At 41.0% G+C, this 12,993-nt stretch overlaps 1 protein-coding gene across 6 annotated transcripts in view; it reads right to left on the minus strand.

Moving 5' to 3' along the window:
* Positions 1-12,674, minus strand: part of ephb3 (EPH receptor B3) — a 52,807-nt gene extending 40,133 nt beyond the window's left edge. For 3 of the 6 annotated variants that reach the window (XM_011473975.3, XM_020702346.2, XM_020702345.2), the window contains exon 1: positions 11,932-12,673. In XM_011473975.3, coding sequence (XP_011472277.1) covers positions 11,932-11,995 — 64 coding nt within the window. In that variant the 5' untranslated portion in view covers positions 11,996-12,673. Of the gene's footprint in view, positions 1-11,931 lie in introns of all 6 variants that reach the window. The other 3 variants (XM_011473973.3, XM_011473972.3, XM_020702347.2) reach the window with 2 other exon arrangements.
* Positions 12,675-12,993: the final 319 nt, after the last annotated feature.

Genomic DNA, 12,993 nt, shown 5'->3' on the forward strand with positions numbered 1-12,993 from the left:
CAAAGTCGGAGGAATACAAATCAATCCCTCGGGCTGTTGGCCACTAAATCTGACTCAGGACCACTGTTTACAGGAATCAAAGCACGCCACACAAGGCCACAGCAAATGGGTTTACTGATTCAACCCTGAAGGGTGACTTCATGATTAAAAGAAACTGGGGAAGAAACTCTGGTGAAGGGTGTTTGCTGAAATTGGTAGCTACAGTGATTACAAGATGAAATTTGCTGGAATGATGTCATACTGCTGTCGCTCATATCATGATGAAAAAGGTGTTATGAAGTTGGTGGCCATACGCCCTTTAGTTTTTTGAGTTTGCAACAAACTCAGTTCAAAAGATCACCCATTAATCAATCATGGGTGACCTCTGGAGGGCTCCATCCTAAGTGAAACTGTTGATAATTCACCAAAATTCCAGAAGGAGTAAATGTTTACCACATTTTCTGTTGACTGTTTCTTTAATTTTAACAATTGTTATGGCTGAAGATAATGAGACTGCTGTAGTTGTAGAATAATAAACAGGTAGGGAATTACTTAGCCAGATGGAAATTGATTTTCTTTAAGTGTTGCCTCATTATCCCTTGAGAGGTGTTTTATCCAGTACTATTGAAACACCGCACAACTTGGGTTGCGTAACATCAAGGTCATATGGATGTTACAATTTGGTGTGTGCACTGGCAAAATAGGGGTCTAGAATTGTCTGAAAGCAGAGCCATTAGTGAGAGTCTAATTAGGGAAGACCAAGTGATTTCCAGTGTGGGTCAAAGCCAAGATTCATAAATAAGTAAGTGCTGGGGCAGCTTGGTCGCTTAATTAACAAAGCATGGAGAAAGGGTGTGAATCCCATGAGACACCAATCCGGTCTGGTTGCAGGGATGGGCTATCTCCAGCAGCCCTGCCTATCTCAGTGGCATTGATTGATAGCATGCTAAATTGAATCTCTAATCATCAGCAGCCTTTTAGTTCTTGGACTCCTGAGGATTAAAAGAGGCCAAAAGTGGCACGGGATAATGCTTTTGTATCCTTTTTCTGACACTGGTGGCACACACATTGCCCACCCCCACTGCCTTCTCCTGAGTTCACTTGAACCCCATCTGGACAGGGGTTATCTGACATCTGTGTGTGTTCTTGCCTACACCTTCATGTCTCTGTTGATTGTTTTTACGCTCTAAGCCATTTGGCTATAGGTTTTTGAAACAAAGACAGCTCCAGACTTTCACACTTAGATACCGTCTGCCACCCAAAGCAGCATATTAAGTTACATGCCACTGAGCCACACTGGCGTGTCATTTTGTAACGTTTCCTTTCTCTGCCAATCTTTCATATTGTCCGACATGACATACAGGAAACGTGTTTTGTGAAAAAATGACAAGAGCAACAATAGTGTGGTGACATAAAAGCATATAACTGACCTGTCAAGTAAGATTAGCTCTTTGAACTTTTTTTTTCTTTCGTTTCCTGTATCGAAGTAGCAATTATGCTTTTGTGCAATACACAGCACAGTATTTTTCAAATACTGCAGAATTTCCACCCTACAATCAAAATCAATCATCTTGATGATCTAGACTCCATCAACTTGATGGAAAAATGGCCTTCAAAAGCAAGATCTTATGATAGCTTAAAGAGAAAAAAATCCAAATAGAGCCCACTGTGAAAACGATAACATGCAGTTACAGGTGAACTCAAGAAGAACTGGATGCATACATCAATGTTCAGAGCTGGAAGATGTCGACCAGAATCGGAAGTCCAAATTATTGCTAAAAAAAAAACTTTATTTAAATCCTTTAACTACCATCTCAACCAAACAGTAGAGCAGATTTAGAAAATATTAAAAAAATTGTGGGTTTTTCTTCCCCTATGCAATAAGCAGCAGAAAACTACCTTTTTTTTCCTTTTGGTTTTGTCTTGGGCAGGTAAAGGGTTTACCGGTGACCCAAACAGTTACAGATTTTCCTGTTTTAAGCATTAATTTAAAAAACTGTCTATGGTTTTGTACACTTTTGGGTTAGGGTTAGGGTAAATTGTATAATTTCTGCTGTCAGTCGATGATGTCAGGCGCCGACTTGACTGCAGCCAGGTCCCTCTCTGTAAACTGGTAGAGGGCAGATGGTCATGGATAAACATGATGTTACAAAGGAATAAAACACAAAACTGACGGAAGGGTAAGAAAAAGTAAATGATAAAAACTTCAACTCTTGAGGATTTTTTTTTCCTTTTCAGAGATCTGTCAAAGAACTACTCAAATATGTATTGGTAGGACTTAATGATTTACCTGATTGTCTCAGATTTACTCAGATCAAATGGTAATAAAGTGCACTGGTTCATATAAATCAACCTGCGAGCTGAAGATAAACCATGGCACATCGTAAAAGAACAGATGCTGGTAAATAACAGCATGCTTTGTTCTCACTGATAAAACAATTTAGTAGGGCTTACAATTTCTCGCACATTTGAGCAGAGATGGGTAATAAAACAACACTGTGCTCGACTATTGTTAAACATTTAACCAAAATTTATATTAGATTTGTGTTTACTTACTGACTCCCTTTGCCTTTTATTTTTACTGTTTTTCCCCATCAGCCATTGACTCACCCATTCTGACAATATTGGATACTCCTTGAAGTTGTCGCACAATGCTTCCATTGATTGGCACTGTAAGGCTCATTAAAAAATCTCCAGCAGATTCCCTCCAGACTACATCAAAGCCTGGACCTTTCATTTGGGACTAATGTGCAAGATACAGAGACTGGGGGATAGAAGTTAGTTAAAGGCACTGATAGAAAGCAGTGGATCTTTCTTCTCAGGTGCAATCCCGTGTCTGGGAGTAAGCTGCATAGTTTGAAAGCAAAGACTCAGACGATAAAATGTTGGCAAGTGTCCAAGTCAGAGAATTACAGAGTACTGTACTTTTTCTGCTCAAACAAATCTCACAGCATTTTTGCTCCTATTCTTCTCCTCACCATCTTTTCCTTCCATTTCATTTTCCAAAGCTAACCTTGGTTCCTAACAACCTCTGTGCTGGACAACCTTTTCTCTCAGCAACTTTTGGGATAAAGTGGTAAGCCAATAAAGAAAAATACATGGTTTTACAAAGTCAGAACTCAGTGTATTTCCTCTTTTTGTCTCCTTGTTCTTCTCTCTCTGTGTGGTCTTCATACACACCTCCAGCAGTAATAACCTTTCTGAATTTGACTCATTAGGTATGAAGTAAAAACTGCTTGCTAATTTTTAATAATAGCAAAATGTGATGGCAAGTTTAGTCATTAGGCAAAAGTTTGACATATCTTTTCCTGGATTTTCTTTTGTCTCTTTAATTATTGCACTCTTCTGCAAAAAATAAAAATTCTATGTTTCCATGGAACTAAAACAGATAAAAAAATGAGTCTTTGAACTGACTGGACGTTCCCAAGCCTTTGCTCTGCTCTCAGTCTGTGCTCCCCTGCTGCTCTGTTAGCGCAGAAGGTAAAGAGGCTGTTCGATTGGGCCTGACAGAAATGAAATTAGTGGAACCAGCTGATTAATTCATTAGCAGAGAGGTGAGCGGTGTGAGTGTGCATTTATACTCCGAGATGACAATGCAAAGGTGAAGATTGTGTGGGGGCATTAGTTGTGGCCCCCCTTCAGAGGGGCCATGCATAATAGCAGGAGGTCAGATGTGCATGTGTATTGCAGTGTGATTGGGAAACCATAACGTTGTGTGTGTGAGAAATAAAGAGTGAGATGAAAGGTCAGACGGGACTTCCACAGAGTGTGAAAGGGGAGCTGTTTATAGCTTTTCATGGGTGGGGGGAGTCGATATTGTCTGATGCTTTTATCATGGTGTAAAATCCCTGCAAAAGCTTAAGTAAAAACAAAACTACTGTGCATGACATGCAGCAAAACAAACATATTTGTCTGAAAAAAAGCTGAATGATACAACAAACTGAATCTTTTCAGCTCCCTGAACTAAAAGAAGCAGCTGAAGATGATTCCCTTACAGTTTTTCCTTCTCTAGCTAAAAACACACCATGAGTGTCTGCATCCCACATGCAACTTTATGGCTCCGTGTCTGCTGCACTCAAACCAAATGGACCCGTGTTAAGGCCACCTGGATAGTAACAAACCAAAACGAACACCTCCACATTTGCCATATTGCCCTCTTAAAAACTTACCTCCGTTAGGCATTCTTGCCTTTTTTTTTTTCACTGGTCTTTGAATATTGCACTAGTATAAGCTGCTAAGTTAATGTGTCACTTACTCCACATTAACTTTTGGTGAAGTTAACTGGATGCCCCCAACAGACAGCTACATCTAAAAGGCGCTGCAATATAAATCCACGAGATTATGTAAATGTCTTGATAAAATGAGAGTTTTGCTGCTGCTATTAATACCTGCTTGGGTTAGCTGCTCAGAGGAGTATGTTTAAGGTGATCAGGGTGAATGTGGTGAACTGTTGATAAGGAAGCAGCAGTCTGCTTAAATCTGCTGCTGTTCTGGACAAAATGAGAGGAGAAAGAGAGAAATATTTAATAGTGAGGAGCCCTCCTCTTGCCTGCGGGCCGTTTGAAGTGTAGATGAAGTGCAGGTGGTGAGTGTTTTTCACACCAAGGATGAGACACAGTAGAGAGTGAGGTGAAATAGCCTCTTGCTACAACTCTGGACTGAACAGGAAGACTTTAACACCGACCTCTGCGCGAAGTAATAGACCCCATTCTCACACATGTATTATGGGTAATCACAGTAGACATTTGAGTCCATCACATCAGTCATGAATTCAGCTTTTGCTTTGAAGCGGTGACTATCATCACATACTGGTTTACTCAGGATGGCTGTTTGAAAATTACCAAAAGCTGTTCCTCTGATTCTGAGAGGAACAAGGCCTGGAGCTATGCCCTCTGCCTCAAAGTGCCATATCATTAACCAACCAGCTATAGTTAAACTCACCCAAAAAAAAATCCCCTTTCTAGTTTCCCTTTTTTTTTCTCTCATGTATAAAGACCAGAAGATGCTAAAACCAGGTAATGTGGGCTTTCTTCCCTAGAAGCGCAGTTACAGCTGTGTCCACTCCCCACACAGATGGAACTGGCCACTCTTGAAGGAAAATGTCAAAGATCCCTTTCTGCTCCCTCTGCAAGAATTTCTTACAAGACTGGAAAGCTCAAAAAGGTGTGGTAGGAGAAGGCCCTGTGGTGTTCTTCTGGGACTTGCATAAGAATGGCTGTCATGTGTCCTTATGCAGCAGTCCAGCATCTAAAGCTTAAATTTGCAGAGTGGCAGAAAATGACAGAATAATACCAGCAAACAATGCTGACCAAGTCACTCTGACTGTGTTTTGGACTTAGCCTGCTGAATATGTCTGTGTTCAGTGGAAAATTGTTCAGTTGAACTTGGAACAGACAACACATGGGTCTTAATTGTGCTGGCAAACCTCCTGTTGAGAAGAATTATGACTAACCTTAGGGAGTGAGTCCCACCTCAGAAAAAAACCAAAGGGAGCGTTAATAGTCTCTGGGTAGGGGTCATGGGTTGTGGGTTGGCTATAGGTTGACATCCCAGCCGGTACTAACTCACTTATAACTTGGACAGTTAGACACCTGGTAATTTCCGCTGCATTTTATAGATACCTAAAGCAAAAGGACCAATAAAACACTAGCTCCGACAGCAATTGATATAGTTCCACAAATCTCAACAATGTTTTCAAAGTCTGTCATGTATTTCAAGAAGAATTATAAAGATCTTAAATTCCCTCTCCAATCATCTTTTCCATCAAAAAATAGTGGTCTTTAAGGAATTTAAATAATGAATATGTCATCAAAAAACCTGTGAGGTTTTCTAGGACATGGTTTCCGCAGAGCAGCAGTAGTTTGTTCGAAATATGCCTCTGAGTTGTGGACGAGACTGTCGGCATAGAGCAACCCTGCCACTACTTCCCATCATCCGTATGTTTACAATATTGCGCGGTGCAACAAAAGTGGTAATCCAGTTTGAAGCCAGATTCCAGATCAGAGGGGGGGAAAAGGAAGACGTACATCCAGTCATCCAAAAGCAGATGCAGACAAATGGAGTGCAATAGGGACATTTTATGTTCTACATTACACCAATAAGCTTTTCCAACAGCATTGTTGTCTGCTATTGATTCACAACTATTTGAATAAACAAATACTCCAAAATGCCATTTTAAGCTTAATTTTCTTAATATATACGTCATCAGAAAAAAGCCACAAGAACATGTTAAAAACACCAAAAACACAATTTTTATTGGAGTGGGTCTTTTCTTATTTGTTTCAGTTTAACAAATCAAAAAAATACATAGCTATGATACAAAGCAGGGACTTTGCTCCAATCAAAAAAACAAAGACATTTTTCAATCTTAAAACTTCTTTGTCAAAGTGTGTCAGTGGTGACAGAAAAGAACAGGGTGATGTCACACTTTGTAGTCTTTTAAATGCAAAACAATTAAAAATACGCTTAAGTATTTCTGTGCAATTATGGCATTACTCCTTTTTTAAAAAATCTTTTTCACTGCTCACCTAGGTAAACTGCACTCCCAACAACACATGCACAAACACACCCCTGTCCCTGTTACCAACCAATGAACGCACTCCTGTATTACGCAGATGTACCACCCATACTGCTCTCCCAATGAGCACCAAATCTCTTGCTGACTCTATTTTGCTCCCCGGTTGTCCCCCTCTTCCCCCTGCTTCCCTCATTCTGCTTGGCTAGCTGCAGACAGCAGCAGAGTGTGTGTCTGCATGGCGCGCAGGCAAGACACCCTCACCCTCCCCTGCTTGCTCTCAACAGTTTGTGTCAGAGACCTGCCATCTCGCAAAGCCCCTCTGGGACTTCCAGATAGACTGCACACACAAATATCATGTCTACAAAACAATCATTTTTTACGTACACAGACTTTGGTGGTCCATCAAATTTCTGTTTTAGAATCCCCTCTTACAAAGCTAAAGGTATTAAAACAACTTAAAAAGATTTGTTTAAATGTTTTATATGAATATATACCGTAGATACACTGTTGGGTAAAAACCTAAAACTCAAAAATAAGGTGTGTGCAAAAATTGCATATTTTAAAGAGTTTTTAATTTGATTCAATTTGTTTTTAAGTACTGCTTTTAAACTAGATGACAAACACAAAATCATTTAATACTACAGAGGCTTAGAACTAAATAAAGGAAAATAATGACTCAGCTACTGTATATGAATGCACTTTATTCTGTCATATTGTTGTAATTTGTAAATCAAGATGCGTGAAAGTTCACTGGGTGAAAAGAACCCTTATTTTCATCCATGGTCCTTTCCTCTTAGCGGTCACTCTGTATCATCCACCTCCCGGTGCCTGAAGGCCCCAACGGGCCAAACACAGTTGCTGCTTATCTGCCTGTGAAATTCCAGCTCGGTGAATCTTTCCATGCCGCCATTTGAACCATGAACCATCACTGTGTGTGCCTGAGTGCTCTCACAGGCCCGTGGCGTCTGGAAAGTCTGTCAACTCTGTTGCGCACTCTGTCTCTGATCCAAATCCACTCCGTAACCTAAGCGCCACCTGACCGCTCCTCCCACAGCATCCCATACCCACTCCCAGCATGTCGTCATCGACTCCCCCACCATCCCGAGTGCTTTATGCCAGTCCACACCAATGTCAGGCTACATCTGTTTAACATGGCGGCGGCCTTTAGCATATGACTTGCAGACAGGCTTAGATGAGGCCTTGATACCCAAATCCTGTCAAGGTTGATGAACTGGAACAGTTGTTGTCGCTCATGTCGTTATAGTTTCTTTAACTTATTTGTTGAAATATGAGCAAAACCATGAACACTGTGGCGTGTCTGCATCCCTTCCCTCCGCCTGTGTGTATTTCCAAAGGAAGTATTAGAAATTCATACTTCCCTCATGGGAGGTAGTTTGAGGCTGCAATGGGCCCACTGGAGCAAAAAAAAAAAACTCTCTAGTCTTTGTATAGAGATTTAACAAATGCCAGTATAGAGACAGCTATTTATATTTGTTTTATGAATAGAGCAGAAAGAAATTAACAATTGTTTAAAAACTGAAGATTTAAAACAAAAAAATAACAACACTCTTAAAACATTTAAGTTATTTCTTCCACCAACCTTTTTGGATTATTCATGTTGGAATATATTTTTGAGTTATTTTTTGGAGCAATACAAAAATTTTTGGGTATAGTGGTTTTATTTTAACCATACTTATTGTTTTATCTTTTTTCCTGAGTTTTTTTTTTTGCTGTTGTTTTTTTTTAAATTAAAATATACCATTAAAAAATTAATATTTTTTTATAAAACGAGTTGATTGAAAAACTAATCCATGGGATATGTTTTACTCTATGGAGTTTTTGATGTGAATTACCTTAATTCATTTTTTATTCTGTTATTTTGATTTAAATTTGTATATTTTCCTTTCTTTTGATAGATAGATAGATAGATAGATAGATAGATAGATAGATAGATAGATAGATAGATAGATAGATAGATAGATAGATAGATAGATAGATAGATAGATAGATAGATAGATAGATAGATAGATAGATAGATAGATAGATAGATAGATAGATAGATAGATAGATAGATAGATAGATAGATAGATAGATAGATAGATAGATAGATAGATAGATAGATAGATAGATGACTTCGCTTTTGTTTTGCAAATTCACTTCCCTGCCTCTTGAGCACATTTCCGATTAGCGCCTGAATGGCCAGTGTAATGGCCAAAAAGCCACCATAGAGTCACTAATACTTCCCTTTGTTAGTTCAAATGAGACCCTAAACACATTTGTTATGTGATTTCCCTTTAAATGTCATGGAAATGAGTCCCCGAAGTAAGCGTGGACACAGCAGCGTCCACGCAATGAGTGCTTCTCAGGCCACACAACCAGGCCTCGCGGCACCGCGAGCGCACCGGACAAATGCCTTCCGAGCTGTTTTGAAGGAACTTTAATCATAAATGTTAGTCTTTTTTTAACAATATAGGCAAAACAATTAAAAAAGAGTGTGCTATTTTCGCTAATGCCATACATAACCTGAATATATGCATTTACAGCCTGAACAGGAATCTTTTTAGGAACTTTTTTTCTCTCACTTTTTGAGACAACCGCAGCGAGATGAACAACCCTTTAGACCGGGACAACAGGGATGAATCAGCAGTTGGGTGACAAGTGACAATCCAAAAACAGGCACAGGAAAGCTCACGCGGAGGTGTGATCTCACCAACATAAAAACACAGACACGCAGTACAAAGAGCTCACTTGTGTGTAATCACTCCACGAAATATCCAGAAATAGAAAAATATATAATAAATTAAGAGGGAAACCCTGAGCCGCACAGAATGTGCGTTTACCCTGATCTGTGACCAATCCAAGAAAATCAGAAACTTTCCGTAGATAAGTACATTCAAAAACAGCTAAACGTTTATTTAAATTTCGATTTAAATATTTAAAAATGGCTTTCACTTTGATATTAATAATTAATTATTCCACTAAGTTCCATTTGACCTCGGCAATCATGAGGATGCCTCAGGAGGAACGGCGCTAATGTGCGTGTACACCCACTGGCCTTTCCTGGGGAAGAACGTCCCTACATTCGTGCCCTTCACTTCCTCCCCGCATCACAGGTCACTTCCAACGAGGTAAGCAAAGCGCCCCTGCGCCGCAGAGGACTGTCATCGGAGCAGTCCGTCAGCTCAGCCACTGAGAGCAGTTAAAAGTTCAGCAGCATAAAGGCCCTCAGCGGAACTAAGTTACTCTCACCCTCAGCCCGCAATCGACGAAAAGGTTTGTAGGTATAGTCATGGGTGTTTGTTTTTCTAGACTTCAAAACATGTGGAAATGCTGCATTCAAGCAGAGGCAGTCAGACAGTGCTTGGTGCGTAATAGACAAAAAAAAAAAAAAAACACACAATTTAAAAGTGTTATGGTGCGCTCCACACGGCAGATTGGATATGAAAAGGGTAAACGTGTGTGTGCGTAAAGTGCGTATGGTTTGTTTTATATTTCTGCAAGAACAGAGTTGACCGAGCGACCCTAGGACGCACCCGATGCGCCCGAGGAAAGCCGCCACGCCAGGCTGCGAGTCTCCCCGCACCTCTCCAAAAACAAGCCTCCACGGTGGCAATAAATCATCCGCCTGCATTAAAAGCTTAAGTAAACCCCCCAGTCAGGTCAGACGGCTACAATTTACAATCAATTATGCAGAGGATGGATTGCTCTTATCGAAATTCATCAACTTCAAGACAATGTGCAGCTGACCTTGTGTTATTGACAGAAAACTAATACAATAAAAGAGGGGGAAAAAAACTAAACACCGAACTCCTCCTGACTCTTTTCCGCCCCTTCTCTCGTTCTTCGTGCACCTTTCCAGCCCCCCTACTTTTTCCTGCACAACAACGCGCTCGTCTATTCAAGCCATGTGTCCCAACTGGGGTCCGGTGACCCGCAGGGGTCATCGAGAGATCCAGGGGGTCGCTGAAAAAATAAAAATAAAAAGTTCTGCTCGTGACAGCGTTAGAGCTCCTGTTTAAGACTGTTTTCTCTGCGCATCACAGATCCGTGCCTGAGAATGGTAAACAACAACGTTTATACAATTAAAAGTTTCCCTATTTGGCTCTTCGTTGTTTTTCTTAAGCTTTTGGTCCACATGTCGTCCGTGGAGAGGAATGATGCCTTCACGGGGCTCAAAGTTAGACGCAAACATGGATTTCTTTATGTTTTCTCTTTCTTTGGTGAGGCGATGAAAAATACTGAACGCATGATGAAGGAAAAGCTTTTTTAAAAGTTAAATAAATAAAAAAGGAACGAATATATACTTTCTAAATGGATGTACAGTCTTTTTTAATTAGCAAACGTCTCTTACATCTTACATCATTTTCAAAGCTTCTCTTTGATTTTACAGTAGACTCGCTGTTCAATGTAAAATGAAAAAAGCGCCCCCCTTTTTTAAGCCATGACTTTTTTACTAATGCAGGGGGAAATAATATGCAAAAAATGAACATTTTGAACGTTTATTGTACAAAGTGAAATCACCAGACGGAGAACCGTGGGAGAAGATAAAGAAATAAACAGAGAAAGAGGCGCGTTACTGAGCTGGTGGCACACTGTCCTACTTTCCTGCTGGCACCGCGTGTGCCAACCGAGAGCCCCGCTTCAACCCGAGCATTCTCAGTCCAGGCACGAGGCCTTTTTTGATTTTAATTCAACTGTTCGTCCCCACATCGCAAGAAAAGGGAACCTTAAAAATTAAAGCAAAGAATTTTGCTGAGAGAGGGTGTTTCTCAAACATTAAGTGCAAGCGGGCCGTGCATCACTTCAAAAATAAAAATAATTGTTTTATATTGGTAATGAATCAAATTTAACACGGACATATCTGTTTAAACATATCATAGTTAATGATCATTTTTACTAAATTATTGCAGTTGAAAACTTTATGGAGAAGTTTGAAAATCATCTCTTGCGTTCAAAACCAACTTTTCCAAAAGGGGAGCGTCAATGATATGCAATCCAGATGTCAAAAGGCCACAGACTCAAACAACCCTAAAATACACGCAGCCGACCTGAGGGAAAGTGTGTGTGTGTGGGTGAGGGGGGGGGGGGGTCCGACTCCCCGATGAGACAACACTATGTGGAGCTAATTTCCTTGAAGTGACAAGGAAAGCTTCAGCAAACGCAATACCTGATGTTTCCAGAGGAGAATCCACAACTCTCATTGACATGGATGAGATTTAGCTGCGCATAACAATAAAACTGCAGCGGGCGCTGCGCCTGGCTGCCGAAAGTCAATAACACCATCAGTGATCCCTCAAAAACAAGCCAGGTGGTCACTTTGAAAATGAACCGTTGGCTTTAATTTAAAGAAGATCTCTGTGGAGACCGTGATCCGCCTGGGAGAGGCTCCCAGGCGGATACACATGCGTTTGGGGCTGCGTCTGCGCATCTCTTACCTTCCACCGCCAACACCACGGACAGCAAGGAGACACATAAAAGCAGAAAGTAATCCATTGTCATAAAGCGATCTGCTCGGTCATGGAAGTCGAAACAGACTGAGGTTGGGAGATGTTATCCTGGCCGATCTGACGCTCTGCGCACCCAGTCCGAGCCGTGTCAAGCCTCCTTGGTTAGAGTTATCCCCATTCACCAAAACTCATATAGAAGACAGTTCAGAGTGGAAAAAATAGCCTCGATGAAATAAAAAAAACAAAACAAAATACAAAAAAATCAAAAACAAAATGATTTAAAAATAATGCGTAAAAGCAGAAGCCCTTCTCGCTTTTCAAGGATCTCCAAAGTGACTTGTTAACCCACACAGCAGGCAAAGGGCGCTCCCAGGCTCCCAGTCCCTTCCCTGCGCTCTGAGCGAACAAATGCAAAACAGGTAGTCCGGTCCGTGGTCACCATTCAGGTAGTATATCCAGAGGGAGCCTGTCATTAAAAGAAAGGGGCAGCAGCCTGCCCGGAGAGATCCAAAACGCTTTCTCTGAGGTCAGAGTCCAGTCCTTCTGCTCCCATATGCATGCGCGCAGGCTCACGTGCGTCCACGAGCGAGTGGTATTCCTATAAAGCAGCAGCCGCGCGGTTTGCAGATATTTATTCCCTGAGCGAATCTCTCGGCTTTGGCGGCTGCGTTCACCGTCTGCTCCGGTCGGATCGCGCGCTGGAATGAAAGCAGCCGGTGGAGGAAGAAGGAGAAGAGAGAGAAGGGGGTGAGGGAGGCAGGCAGACAGACCAAGGGGCACCGGGAGGAGGAGGAGGGGTTACAGTGCAAGCAGCTGCTGGGGAAAATGCCTACCTTGACAATCACTTAGTGTCACATTTATTTTCGGGGTTTGAAATAAAGAGGAATTCCTGCATTTTAAACTTGTGTTCTAGTGCCATATTCTCCAAAACCTCGAACTTCCTCTTTTCTTTTTGTTTTTCCAAAAGAAAAACAAGTTTTGTTTTTCTAGCAAGTTATTGTCAAGTTTCCATCTATTTAATCTACACAATCTATAATTCTATATACAGCT

This window comes from Oryzias latipes, chromosome 4 (genome assembly GCF_002234675.1).
Source record: "Oryzias latipes chromosome 4, ASM223467v1".
Taxonomy (NCBI): domain Eukaryota; kingdom Metazoa; phylum Chordata; class Actinopteri; order Beloniformes; family Adrianichthyidae; genus Oryzias; species Oryzias latipes.